Source organism: Gadus macrocephalus, chromosome 16 (genome assembly GCF_031168955.1).
Source record: "Gadus macrocephalus chromosome 16, ASM3116895v1".
NCBI lineage: Eukaryota > Metazoa > Chordata > Actinopteri > Gadiformes > Gadidae > Gadus > Gadus macrocephalus.
Window position 1 is genome coordinate 24,159,383 of NC_082397.1, and position 15,631 is coordinate 24,175,013.

General features: G+C 46.7%; 1 protein-coding gene across 7 annotated transcripts in view; it reads left to right on the forward strand.

Annotated features, from left to right (window-relative positions):
* Positions 1-5,986: 5,986 nt before the first annotated feature.
* The window catches only part of clcn2b (chloride channel, voltage-sensitive 2b), a 119,111-nt gene continuing 109,466 nt past the window's right edge, over positions 5,987-15,631 (forward strand). For 6 of the 7 annotated variants that reach the window (XM_060075545.1, XM_060075546.1, XM_060075548.1 and 3 more), the window contains exon 1: positions 5,987-6,290. In XM_060075545.1, coding sequence (XP_059931528.1) covers positions 6,240-6,290 — 51 coding nt within the window. In that variant the 5' untranslated portion in view covers positions 5,987-6,239. The remainder of the gene's footprint in view (positions 6,291-15,631) is intronic. The other variant, XM_060075550.1, reaches the window with a different exon arrangement.

Sequence of the window (15,631 nt, forward strand, 5' to 3'; positions counted from 1 at the left end):
TGTGTTGTTCTACTAAGCAGCGGATGCTTGGTGGTTGACGTATTACGACATGATGACCTACGTACAAGAGGCAACCGTACTCAGGCCCAGTTGAGATTGCCTAGTGTGAGCACAGGCCAGCGCACAGAAGGGGGGGGGGGGGGGGGGGGGGCAATCGTACTTGAGCACGGTACAGGTGTGAAACAGACTTGGGCACATTACAGATGGCCTAGTGTGAGTGCGCCCTAAGACTACCAACCTTTTAAGTGGTACTTTTTCTTTAGCCAGTCCTGTTGGGTGTGTGTGTGTGTGTGTGTGTGTGTGTGTGTGTGTGTGTGTGTGTGTGTGTGTGTGTGTGTGTGTGTGTGTGTGTGTGTGTGTGTGTGTGTGTGTGTGTGTGTGTGATCAATGCGGTGCATTTCCTCAAACTCACACAACTGGATCATGGCTGTAGGCTTTTGCTGAATGAATGCCTCTCATTGTATCTACTGTTGTTTGGGACATTTTGTATTTTATAAGTGTGTTGTGAGTGTGTGTGTGTGTGTGTGTGTGTGTGTGTGTGTGTGTGTGTGTGTGTGTGTGTGTGTGTGTGTGTGTGTGTGTGTGTGTGTGTGTGCATGCTCTCTATCATGTTAATCATCATCACCACTGGTATCAATAGTTGTGCTTGGGGCCTGGGGACAGACAAAGCATCTCATGAATAGATTAGATATGAATAGAATAGATATTCTAGTCAATGCACACACAACCACACACACACACACACACACACACACACACACACACACACACACACACACACACACACACACACACATACACACACAACTATTGTACAGTACATAGACAAACCACCAGACAATATAATGGAGTGATATATGCAAGACGAGACCGATTTGCGGTTGCAGAGGTTCAGAATACAAAATGAGGAAGCCACTATGAAATAAATAAAACGTGTGTACACACGTGTGAGTATGCACCCCAGGGACGACCCTCATGGCCACAGCCCATGGTGCAGAGAGGCAGCCGTGAGGAGGAGAGGTATCTGCTAGGCAGAAGCTAGCATGGCCTCTGGGCTCTGATTATTCTTTACAGATCATTTATACATTAACAGCAGCCTGAAAGCTATACGAGTCCATCTACCATCCATATGGAGGGGGTTACTCAGAACCATCATATTACACTGATTTCATATTCAAGATATCCCACTGCAAAACGAAGGATGTGGAAGGATGATAGTTGTTGAGAAGGAGGTTGCCTGTTTGCCTTAGCTACCAGAGCTCTTCCTCATTAATAAGGGCTGCTTAATCTAGGCCCAATGAAAGACTGTGTTAGAATAAATAATGTTAGGAACTATGGTTGGGATATCATTCAAGTGTGTGAGCCACCATGGCCGTCATCGACATTTGGCCACGTTGAATGTTTGACAGAAAATAATATGAAATTACACAATAAATAAACAGCAGAGGACATGCGCTCGCCATGGGACAGTGGCGGGCCGAGTCCGGGAGAGATCTTTATCTGCTCCCCTTCCGTTTCGCAAAATCAGGGCTGTTGGTTTTATTTTGGCTCTCCATATTGTATTTGTCTGTACTCCAGATGGAGTGCATTTATAAATAAATACAGTAGGCCGTGCTATTTTTGTGAAACACTGAGCGTAGTTACTCTCTGTTTCAAAATCAGGAGAGATGTGTCATAACACTGTGGCTGAAAGCAGACCAGAAACAGCCCCTGGAACGGAGCTGGGGCTAGATCTAGGAAGACACCAGTGTTAGAAGACCTCAGCTTGGAGGAGACCAGTGGAAGAAGACCTTAGCTAGAAGGAGACCTGTGGAAGAAGACCTTAGCTAGGAGGAGACCTGGGGAAGAAGACCTCAGAACAACGGTTTGAAGAACTGACAATGGCACAGGGCTCAGCTGTGTGCGCCTGCACTCTGATGAATCATGTAGGAGCGTACGCCATGCTGCGTCCCCAGCAGACGCCAGGGGATCTATGGGACCGAGCTACCGGTCCCCTGAACCTCGTTCCAACGTTTCAATCTCCGAACTGATCGAAGGCCGCTGCTGCAGCGGTACACAGGGGGGTCGTAGGCAGCTGTCCTCAGCGCTGCTGCATGGGGATTTGACAGATGCTGATGTTAAAGGTTAAAATGTTGCATTAAAGGTAATTGTGTGCTGATCAGTGTTGGGAACGTTACTTTTAAAAAGTAATTAGTTATAGTTACTCTAGACTTGTTCCCAAAAGTAACTGAGTTAGTAACTGAATTACTCAGTTTATTATAATAATAGTAACTAGTTACCAGGGAAAGTAACTATTTGAGTTACTGTAAAATGAAAAAATGCTATATGTCAAAGAATGTGGATTTTTCTGAACAGTTTTCACTTGGACTTAAATTTATGTGTTAAATGGTTGAACTGCCCATTCAAGGCCCTGATATACTTCCAACTGAATTTTAATTTGCTTGGTTGCAAAGGCTGTGGAACATCTGCCGAATACTACAGAAAACGACAACTTTTCATCGGATTGCTCCGGACTCGCCATTTCTGCTGCTTCATCGAATCTGTTTGGTGTGTGCGTGTGTGTGTGGGTGTGTGTGTGTGTGTGTGTTGTGTGTGTGTGTGTGTGTGTGTGTGTGTGTGTGTGTGTGTGTGTGTGTGTGTGTGTGTGTGTGTGTGTGTGTGTGTGTGTGTGTGTGTGTGTGTGTGTGTGTGTGTGTGTGTGGCGCGCGTGTCCTGGCTTGTGTGTTTGATTTGCTACCATGAAACATGACTCTGCCTTAGCCAATCATAATCGCTTATCTCGTTGTTAACCCATCCGGTCTCCTCACTAGCAGTTTGTGTTGGGGCCAGGTGTGCATTCGGATTACGCAGTTTATTCAATCAATTCATAGTAACGCACCGCATTTAATGTACAGTAACCTAACGGCGTTGTAACGATGGAAACAGTAATTAGTGAGATTACCCCGTTACTGAAAAGATAATGGTGTCACCTAAAGCCGTTCTTTTGAACAGCGTTATTACAAACACTTGTGCCGGTACTGATCTGGGGAAAATAGGACGTAGCATGCATTTCTCGGCCCTGGGATGTTTATATGATGCTTTAGGGGAATAGTATGCTTTTACACTCGAGTAGGAGGTTGTGTGCAGGGCCATGGCCAAAAACGTATGTTAATGTGAGGGATACGAGGGTGGATAGGCTCCTGGTCTGGTCCAAGCCCTGCTAGCACACTGAAACACAAGACATCCCCTCTCCCCGCTCCTCCACTCCGCCTGCGTCCTCTTCAGGTGAGGAATGTGTTCCATGGGCTGACACCGGGCTTTAGTTCATCCCCATTATGTTGGCTCAAAGTCTGTTTGTCCAGGGGTGGTGGACTGTTTCATTGTGTAGATATTATGGTATGTTTCTTTGTGTTATGGTAGGCCTGGACAAGGGCCACACTTGGAACATGGGACCAAATATTGTGGTGTCTCAAAATGAAGAAAGAAAGATACGAACACTGAACACTGAACACTCACAACATTTGATTACCTTTATTCATGTTCACACACACACACACACACACACACACACACACACACACACACACACACACACACACACACACACACACACACACACACACACACACACACACACACCCACCCACACAAACCTACAACGGAGAAACAGAGCAATGTGAAGATAAAAAGCGACACATATTCAATCCCTCAATTGATTTCTTGAGGGCCGTTTCATTTGTCGTCGGTGGAGGGCATACTTTCCCCCGGCGGACCCATCACTCAGCCCCGACGGCACAAAACAACCTGTCTCTCTGACCACACTGAAGCCCCTGGTGCTCTGCATTCATGCTCAGATTATATATGGGGGTTACAGGTTGTGGCTTCTTTTAACAACTTAGCGACTTAAAAGAAGAGATCAGCCGATAAGAGCGATGGCTCTGAGGTTCACCTCCACTCCGGCCTCCCGCTGGCCCCATTAGACAGAGCTTCACACAACACACCTGTGTGATGGTTCAGAGACAGGTATAAGGGCCACACCACACACACACAGACACACACACACACACACACACACGCACACACACAAAAACACACACACACACACACACACACACACACACACACACACACACACACACACACACACACACACACACACACACACACACACACACACAACTTACCAATGCACTCTCTCTCTCTCTCTCTCACACACACACACACACACACACACACACACACACACACACACACACACACACACACACACACACACACACACACACACACACACACACACACACACACACACACACACACACACACACAATTTACAGTCATAATAATAATAAATTATAATAATAATGATAATAATAATAATAATAATAATAATAATAATAATAATTGCTTTAATTTATATAGTGCTTTTCTAGACCCTCAAAGACGCTTTACAGTGAAAAAGGGGGGGGAACTCACTAACCACCACCAATGTTTAGCACCCACATGGGTGACGCACAGCAGCCAATCCGCACCAGGTGAGATTAATGAATCAGCCTATTAAACAGGGGGATGATGAGGGGGCCAGATTGAATGAGACTGGTTTGGCAGTTTTAGCCAGGACACTGTGGAATCCCCTACTCTTTGTGATAAGTGCCCTTGGATCTTTTATGACCTCAGTGAGTCAGGACCTCGATTTTACTTCTCCTCCGAAGGACGGCACCTTCCCAAGCACAGTGTCACTGTCACTGCACTGGCGCACATGCGCTCTCTCACACACACGCACACACACACAAAAACACACACACACACACACACACACACACACACACACACACACACACACACACACACACACACACACACACAGAGACACACACACACAGACGCACGCAGGCACGCACACACAGACACACACACACACACGTGCACACACACACACACGCGCGCGCAGGCACGCACACACACACACACACACACACATAACTTGCGCTTGCGCATGCGCTCTCACACACACATGCACACACACGCACACACACACACACACACACACACACACACACACACACAGAGACACACACACAGACGCACGCAGGCACGCACACACAGACACACACACACACACGTGCACACACACACACACGCGCGCGCAGGCACGCCCACACACACACACACACATAACTTGCGCTTGCGCATGCGCTCTCACACACACATGCACACACACGCACACGCACACACACACACACACACACACACACACACACACACACACACACACACACTCACACACACACACACACACACACACACACACACACACACACACACACACACACACACACACACACACACACACACACACACACACACACACACACAATACTTTCAGTGTGATGACCAGGTGAGGAACCATCCATCACTGCAATAGAACAGCAAACACTTCACCTGAAACCCTTTCTTAGCAGACATTCCTCACAGCTATGTGTTCACAAAGACTGTTTAACCCTTGAATTATTTAGTCAATTTTAGGGGAACAATGGCAAAGTAAACATTGCTTCATTAATGTATAAGGCTAACTAAATAATCAAGGGAATATACCAACCACCTGGACTTGGCTAATTTTACTTAACCTATTTTTCTTGCTGTATGTCTCCATTTCCGCATTATTATCTCTTGTTATGGAAATAAAGACTTTTTCGCAGGTCACTGTGTCAAAGTGATACTACCGTTACTACCTGAAATCCCTAGTCTGACACCCCCGTAGAGTCTTTGTAATGTTATAGCTAATGTCAAGGTTGTCACCTTGGTGAGTTTTGAATTATTAACTTAGACTGCAACATAATTTCGATTTGGATGTGGTTAACTTTTTGAGAAAGTTTGAAATATTCAGTCAGGGAAATCACACCCTCATGTGTGCAGAGGACGCTCTGTTCAGAAAGCTTCAGAGAATTGGACCGTACCATTCCTGCTCTAGAGGGGCGGACCAGAGATCCCAGTCCAACAAGTCCCGCCTCCTTAGCCTGGATCTCAAAGGAGACTCCGAGGGTATAAAATGCAGCAACTTAGTTCGGGAGCATTTCCGAGACAGAGTTCCTCCGGTGCACTCTCTCCGCCTGATCTCGCGGCATTGATTGGCCGAAAATATTGATCACTGGATCCAGAAGAAGTGCGTCTGGTCTCATTCAGAGTTGAAGAGTTCCCACCGCCGCGTCTCTTGAGCCGGGCAGGAGTTCCTCCCTGCCGCGTCTCCTGCGCACCGCGCCATGGCCGGGGACGGAGTGGACCAGCGCGCCCTGCAGTATGAGCAGACTCTGGTGAGTTCACTTGTTGCTTTACCTCCAGTGCCTCCACGTGATCCGAGCTGTGGGGCGTCCCACGGCGGCCCGCTCTGATGTTCCCTACAGGAGGTGTCGGTACAGTCAGTCACGGCAATCCTACCTGGGTTTGGTACCTGATTTGTTTCCGGTTAAACGGAAAACATCAATGCGTCGCTCAAATTTAACACCATGGAAAAAATGGCAATATTAGTGAAATATCTGGATTTGCAACCCCCCCCCCCCTCCAAGATAACCTGGGAAGATAACCGGTGAGGTTATCTTCCCAGTTACTTTTCCAGATAACTCACCGGTTACCTTAACATGTGTATGCAACATTTACCACTCGTTTCACTCACATGTGGTAGATTGACACACATTGAGCTCGTCTGGTCTCCAGTCACCAACAAAGTGCGTGGGCTTAATCGATAGGCTGCCTCTTAAACAATGAGCGCTTTCAACGGTTTGCCCAGAAGGAGTTATAAGAGACTCCAATCACCGTGGGAGGCCGTCTACCGTATGAATGAACAACCGGACAGGTGCACACGCACAGGCCTTTGGAGTGCGTGTGCAGCCTATGGAGAGGCGCAATGCATTGTATTTACGCACAATCATTTTCCTTTCCTCTTGCATAATTTATCCTTTGAACCGCCTGTTGTCCAGTGTAGCACTTTTTAACTTTGCCCTCTAGGGTCTCTTATGCATGCGTGTTTCATAGTGAATGGCTGGGATGTGAACTGTGAGTTAGCACTCTCTTACAACTTCTGTCCAACGGAAGGCAGATCCTCTGTGTGAACAAGGTTTATAGTCCTGCTTACAGTCCCATTCAGGAGCCCACCAAGGCTTTGAATTAAGAAACCACAACTGGAACACTTGTTTTAATCGCCTCAATCACCCCCCTGTGTGTGTGTGTGTGTGTGTGTGTGTGTGTGTGTGTGTGTGTGTGTGTGTGTGTGTGTGTGTGTGTGTGTGTGTGTGTGTGTGTGTGTGTGTGTGTGTGTGTGTGTGTGTGTGTGTGTGTGTGTGTGTGAAAACGATTACACAACAAGCCACCCGCCGATTCAGCACTGGGCCCTGCTTAACTTGCGTGGTCTCGTGCTCAGCTTTAAAAGTCTCTCTCTCTCTCTCTCTCTCTCTCTCTCTCTCTTTCTCTTTCTCTTTCTCTTTCTCTTTCTCTTTCTCTTTCTCTTTCTCTCTCTCTTTCTCTCTCTCTCCTCTGTCTCTCTCACTCTCTCTCCTCTGTCTCTCTCTCTTCCACTCTCACTCTCTCTCCTCTGTCTCTCTCCCCTCTGTCTCTCACTCTCTCCTCTGTCTCTCTCTCTCTTCCACTCTCTCCCTCTGTCTCTCCCCAGTGGGCTGCCGTAACACGCAGCCTTTGTCTGGCTGCAGCTGAGGTGGTGGTGTGGGCATGTTGTTGTGGGCAGCCGCGGCTCAAAGAGATCACTGTAGTGGACATGTGGACGGAGAGAGTGCTTGTTCACTTCATAGCAGAGACATTCCCAATGCTGCTTCTCACACGCCCAGAGACCTGGGCTGCACCGCTGTGGCTTGCTGCTGGTTGCATGGTTTCACAATACACACACACACACACACACACACACACACACACACACACACACACACACACACACACACACACACACACACACACACACACACACACACACACACACACACACACACGCCCGACCCATAACCTAATCAGCTCAGTGATTTGTAGTACGGGTAGTATATATTTCTCTAACAACTTAGTTGTTAATAGTTATTACCAACCGTGCTTATAGCCCTGCCTTTGGGTCAGGTATGTGTGTGTGTGTGTGTGTGTGTGTGCGCATATGTGTCTGTGTGTTAAGGATGTCCAGAGGTCTGTAAAGGTATATGAAGTGTTGCTGTCCTTTACTGTTGGCCTCCATCAGAGCTTAGTGTTAAGGTGGTATGGACCCTAGGATGGACCTATGGGTGTTTTACTGATTGAATATGTGTTTGACTGCATCACTCACATGTCACTGAGGCTCAACCACTACACTCTAAAAAGTGTTTAATTTCCTCTTACACAGCCGTAATAAGGAAGTGAGAGAATTGTGAAAGAATTGTGAAAGCTTTCCATCAACAAATGTATGCTTGCGTCCAACAATCCATCTTGCCCGTTTGGACAAAAGCACATTGCAACATTGACGGCTGTATTTACCTGGTGTGAGGACGGCCTTTGAAGCAGCCCTCAGCTGGCGTTTGATGTTGGCCCTCCCCATCCCGACCATCACTTCATCAGCTTTTGTGTAATGGTATAGTGGGTGGAGGTCAGGAGGTGTGTGTGTGTGTGTGTGTGTGTGTGTGTGTGTGTGTGTGTGTGTGTGTGTGTGTGTGTGTGTGTGTGTGTGTGTGTGTGTGTGTGTGTGTGTGTGGCACTTAGCTTAATGGACCAAAGGGCTCTGCGGACAAAACAGACCAAGCCCATTTATTTCTCTCCTCTTTCGCTAAATGACCAATCTAGAACAAACATACCGATGGGTATACCGGCCTCAATCCCCCGGCCACTGAGTGACACCCTCCCCATACCCCTTACCCCCCTCCTCACCCCACCCACCTTCACCAACTAGGTGAAGATTAACTACTGGTAATTACTGAAATATTGGAATGCAACAAAGGGAATGCTCAGGTGAAGTGTGTGTGTGTGTGTGTGTGTGTGTGTGTGTGTGTGTGTGTGTGTGTGTGTGTGTGTGTGTGTGTGTGTGTGTGTGTGTGTGTGTGTGTGTGTGTGTGTGTGTGTGTGTGTGTGTGTGTGTGCCCATTGACCTTGATATTATTTAGACCTATGTCACAGAGGCAGCGCTGACATTCACCTCCTATCAAATGAAGTTTTGACAATGATTACATGAAAGAAAATTTTCCATCCAATTAAATATCTCTGTTGTTCAAATGTACAGTACACAAGAGATGATTATATGCAGATGGAATTTCCTCACTTTGATGTGACACACACACACACACACACACACACACACACACACACACACACACACACACACACACACACACACACACACACACACACACACACACACACACACACACAGGGAGAGGGGGGGGGGGGGGGCAGTCAAAAGGTTATGGCCACTCTGACCTTCTAGAGCCCCCAGAGGTCAGAGGAGGAAGAGCAGCCCAGTCATGTGATGATCGCTGGTTTAGTGGGTGGTGGGCCCGCTATCTAGAGGGTGAATCGGTTCCCTTCCAGCATGTGTTTACAGGAACCAGTCCACTGGCCGCTTGGCTGGACTCACTGTTTTTGTGTCATCCTTATCTTCTTTTTAGCATACATTTCCTTACAATTTTGTTGATGGAGCTATTCTTTTGACACCAACTGCATGTCAACTGAAGGTTACAAACCCCTGGGGGTGGAAAGGGGAACACACACACACACACACACGCACACGCACACGCACACACACACACTTTACCTCAGTTTGGAAATATCTTTGTATAACAGCCCATCTTGTTGTTCACTTTCTCAGAAGGGGAACTGGATGAGGTTGTTTTGAATCAAGGTACTTATGACTATCTTTCAACGTGCATTCTCTGGTGTCACAGGATCTCATTCTGGTCATGTGTGTGTAACCTTTTTGCCTAAAATCCCTCTAAAAAGGGCGCTGGACGTCAGACGCTCCCCCGGGCCCTTCCCCTCCTGTCCCCTCACCTACCTGCCACTCTGATGAGGGCTGCTTGAGGTCGGACAGGCAGTGCAGGTCAAGATGTTCTGCTCCACAACGGGAGGTTCACTTTACTTAACCTTACATATCTTAAGGTTCATTGATATGCAAATCACAAAGACGGAGAGAAGCTGTCTGAAAACACATGAGTGAAATATGAAACATGGCTTTCCATTTCCGAAATGTACGATTATTTTAATTCACCAATAAGGAATATCGAGAACAAATGGCAAATCTTTAATTTGCTTTCCTGCGTAGTAATGATTGTGGCTTAAGGCCCATGACCTTAGGTATGTACCAGGTTCAGGTCTCTGAAGGTCTTTAAAACTGATCCATACCTGAATGAGAAATCAGCTTGACGTGTGCGTGTGTGTGCGTGTGCACACTAACTGTTGCTGAGCTGCTTTGTGTACAGCTGTTAATGCTCCGTAGTGGCACCTCAGAAGTCCCTAAAGACACCCTATTCTATATCATAGATATATCAAATTATTAGACGTATATTGTCCCTGATGCTGCCCTGAGTTTGGTATATTGTATTTATATAGTTCAATTGAAGTGTTTAATTAATGAAAGTGTACAGCTGGATTGACTGACCCTGCAGCCTTTGAGAATACTTTGGGGACATTTTGAAGTCAATGTATTGGTTGTGTTCGCTGGACCCAAACTGGCCATCACTGAGGACAGCCCGCCTGGAAACTTCGGTGTTGGCTGCACAGGGTGCGTTTGTGTTAGTGTTACAGATGGCTGCTGAAAAGTGATGCCATGCCACTGAGAAAGAGGAGAGATTAAGTTGTTGAGTTGGCCTGCTCTGTCCAAGGGCCCTGGGCTAATAGCCCAGCGCTATTAAAAGACACACACACACACACACACACGCACACGCACACGCACACACAGAGACAATGAAAGACAGAAGACGCGCGCACACACATACAGACCAAAAGGCCTCTGCATTCATTGTGTGTGTGTTTGTGTTTGTAAAGAGGATGCTGCTGCTGTGTGTGTAAATGGTTTCTAATTAATGCAAATTGGCTGCAATGCTAGCATTTCAAAGGTGTGTGAGTGTATGTGTGTTTATGTGAATGTGTGTGTGTGCCTCCATTCATTCAACTACTACAGACCAAATTTTTTCCTGAGGCTAGGCATTTGCTCTGTTTTGATATGGGAAGGGGCGTGCATGGTTTACCAATAACCTTTTTACAATTACAAGTTCTGTCCTCCCAATCTCAAATGTACGAGCAAATGATGCAAGGGCTTCAAAAGCAGAGCTTGCCTCTGAAGCCTGACTTGTTGTTTCTCGGTGGCATCCTGTTTTTCCAAAGGTTGAATTTGAATTAACTTGTGTGTTGTGACTCGGCCCCCAGCATCTGGGGCCCCCAGCTCTGCCGTGCTAGGAGAGGACTCGCCCATCTCAAGCATAGTGTAAAACTGCCTTTGTTTGTATGGTTCTGTCTATATGGAGTTGTTGTTGTTTTGGTTGTTTGTGCTTTGGTGTGGATGGAAAGGCGAATCCACAGCATTATATTCCTGAAGAATGACTGCATTACCCAGACTCGCTCCCCCACCACAACACTGCATTCGCTGCTGCACACACACTTTACCAACCGGCATCCCTGGTCCAACACACTCCACTGTACCCGGAGACAGCTCACAAACGCGTACATGTGCGGCTGCGCGTGCATACAGCTGCATAGATCACCTGCCATAAATGTTCCACATGCACACGCTCAGGGCTCATTTCAAGGCATGTCTGGCTGTAGATCTGTGCACATCTCAGCGTCCAAAACAAGACTTTAATGGGGCTAGTGAAGTATGAACAATGACATGTAGATGAGAATATAACTTCTTTATAGCACATAACGTTGAGTAATGAATTCCTTAAAGGTGTATGTACTATTTCTGCATTCAAATATATAAAACTACTAGCTATGTTAAATATGTTCTTGAGTTGTGTACTTAGTCCCAAAGGTTTCAAACCATGGTGAAGACAGGAAAAAGCTGTAGTTAAGTTCAAGTTCATGATGTCTTTCATTTGGTTGCCTGTCGATGGCGTAATATCCTGTACCCAGTAGAGAGCAAATTTATAGATATGAGTGGATTGCCGGAGTATCGACTTATATCTTTTCACCATCAATGATGTAAGGACAACCACCCAGCTGATGACAGACCTACCCTTCGTCAGAACGCTATCACACTACCTCCTTTATTATTGTTCTGATTGAGAGTCCCCTAGAGGCCAAATGACGTACTGTATCTTTAAGGAAAATTAACTCATGTTGACTCACCTGGATCTATACATTTACATTTAGGGGATTTTGCTGATGGTTTTATCGAAAGCGATTTACAACCATTCATTCCCACATTCCCACAACGACGGCGGAGACAACCACGAAGTGCGACAGCCAGCTTGTAGGGAAGAGTCAGGGTGAGGCATCTTGCTCAGGGACCCCTCGACACCCAGCTATATATATATATATATATATATATATATATATATATATATATATGTATATCTCTATCATGCTGAGAAATGCATGATACAGCGTGGTTAGGGGACGGGTACGGAGCTGGAGGACTTTGTGGGTGATGTTTTATCCCGACGAGGTTTCAGAGAAATAGTTGACGTGTGTGCTGAATCACTCTGTCAGACCAGTTACGTATTTAGAATCAGTATCCTTCCGATTACCATCACAGTCACAGTTGGCTTGCTCCCATGTTGAAGGATGAAAGGCTCAGAAAGTGTTGTTGAAACACAAACAAGCCAGAGAACGGGTGGGATAATCCTCTGGTTCAGCCCCCTGTGAGGTGATGTCCTCAGCACTGCCCAACAATCTCTACATCTCTTCCACACCAAAGAAATCCCCTATGATATATATATATATATATATATATATATATCCCTTATACAACAGTACTCCAACTGGCCATTCCTACAGTAACAGTGCACACTAAAAAAAAAATCAACAATATTTACAGTATAAAGAAACTCGAGTTCGGATCGGGGTAGATATAAATAAGGGATCTGTCAAAAACATGATCAATCATAGAATATGATTTGAAGTGCGTGTGTGTGTGTTTTGTATAAGAGAGTGGGGAGATCAGTGTTCATAGTCCTGATGGTAGTCCTTCTTTTTTCTTGGCTGACAACTGCAGCAGAAAGAGTCCCTTGTTGGGGGAGTGGTGTTCCTTTATGGGCAGCTTTAGTTGTGGACCTATGGGTGGATTGGAGAGTCCTCCTATCCTAGGGCCAGGCTATGGTGCTTCCTTCAGGAAGCTCTGTGCAGCTTCCGTCTGTGTGGTCGGCTGATGTCAGATCCCCTGTGATGTCTCCCGGGTGTTTCACCCACTCCACGGCCTCCTGGAGGGGGTGTGTACCCAGCCTGACCCCATGGGGCCTGGCAGGACTCACAGGAGGGCGTTCACTGTTCAGTCCTGGCGCAATCAGCTCTCCAGCCGGTCTGGTGGGGACTATGGTGTTGAAAGCTAAACTTTAATCAGCGGACATTAGTCCAACATGGCCCCCCTGGATACCTTCAGGATGAAAACGTGTGCAGTGCAGGCCTTCAGAGACTACCCAGTCCGTGGGTCTGGACGAGGGAGGAGGGCAAGGTTCCGGGCCTTATCAGTGTCTTCCATGACCACTGAGGACAGCAGGCCAAGGCTGGAGAAGCCTTCTGAGGCACAAGGACAGTGTTGGATGTCTTGAAGCAGGCAGCCACCACAGACCTAGCCAGGGAGAGGTTCAGTATTGATGTGATGTATTGATGTAGCTGATTAGCTCTTAAGGACTCAGATATTCTGGAGCTCCAGCAATCCCGGTGTTCCCACTGGTCAGGGCCGTCCTCAGCCCCCCTCCACGGTCACACACTGTGTGTGCTCATCCACAGCAGTGGAACTCACTGCAGCTACCCTAACAATGTTAAAGGGGTGAGATCTTTTCCCTTTGCCTTACATTGTTATATGACGTATTTAAACATGCTTTACATCTGCTAAGCTAGAAAAATCTAACTCCGAGCAAGGTCGAGTAAGACGCCCCTCAATAAGAGTGTGAAATGGCTTGTTTGCGCTCAAACTTTACTTCTGTAATAGTGTGACATCAGACTATAGTGGGCGGTGCTGAAGTGCAGAGGTCCCGCCTCCCGGCTACCCGCAATGTAATCAACTTCCTTGAGGGTGTGAATTTGCCGACACACACGCAAAATGTTCGACCAATCAATTCACAGCAGACTGGGCTACTCGGGAGGGGGGCCTTAAAGCGACATGAATAATAAGGTGTATTTCTAACATACAGGCATGTAACACTATTCTAGTTGTACCTCCGAATGCAATTATTGACCCTAAAAAGCATGATATGGGAACTTTAATATAAGCAGTCGCAGACGAGCTAGCTGTGTTAATAAAAACGAGCGGGAAAAAATAATGGATTAAGAATCCCTTTCTGTTTAGCGTTGGAGCAGATTGATGGACGGCTCCATGAAAGGCTGGCCAGGCTGCAGCTTCTCATGTCCTTTGGTTTGTAATCCCATGAGCGGCCCTTCACTGGGTGACAATGGACACCTGTTGTTCCTCCGCAGTGGGAAGAGCGGTGACTCACCTGTGTCTGCTCCCCGCTAACACACAGCACATTCATCTGGACCGCCTGTCACCTGGCCCCCTCCACCCCAGCCCCCCCCCCCCCCCCATGTCCTCCTTGTCCTCGCTCCCTTGAGAAGCAGCAGGATATGCCTACGCTACACAGACAGGCAGGCAAACAGACGGACATCAAGGCACCACTGTCAATTCAACTTTCACACGACAAAGACCAAGGGAGCACGCACACACACACACGGACACAGACACAGACTTATGATTTAAATGTTTCTGTATTGACAGTTGTGCGCGTGTGCGTGTTTAGGCAAGATCATATTGTTCAGCTCTAGTGTGTGTTCACTTTTCACGTTTATCACATTCTGAACCCCTATCTATGCTGCATTTTCGTGAGTGAGTGAGTGAGTGAGTGAGTGTGTGTGTGTGTGTGTGTGTGTGTGTGTGTGTGTGTGTGTGTGTGTGTGTGTGTGTGCAAAAACACAACCAAACAGGCATTTTTTATTTTTTACTGCAAGTGGGCGGATGCTTTGTGTGGCCGGGGTTGAGGGAGCCGTGGGCTCTGATTGGCTCTCGGATAGGATGGATATGGATGGATATGGACAGCATAGATCGGAGGGTCAGAATGTGAGATACCAAAAAAACGCTGACTGAGTTGTTTGCTGTGCCTGAGTGAGCCACTATCTTTTATATTAGATTCCTCTCTCATCACTCCACTTTATTCTCGACCGATCGATGGATGTTAATTTTAGGCTGCCTTATTGCCTCCTCCTCTCTCACATCTCTGCTCTCCATCTCTATATCCACGCTCCACCACTCTCCTCCCACAGCTAGAGAGAGAGAGAGAGAGAGAGAGAATTTTGCATACTATTAGATCACATATGTTGATATTCACGTTATTTTCATAATGTCATAACAAATAACATGGTCCACTGTTGGACATGGTTATTTGTTTCTTAAACAGGACAAAAAAAAAAATCCACTCTCAAGGAGCTATTGAAATCAGGAAGTGAAAACATTTGCTCATATATTGAACTGCAAACTGTAGGCCTATTC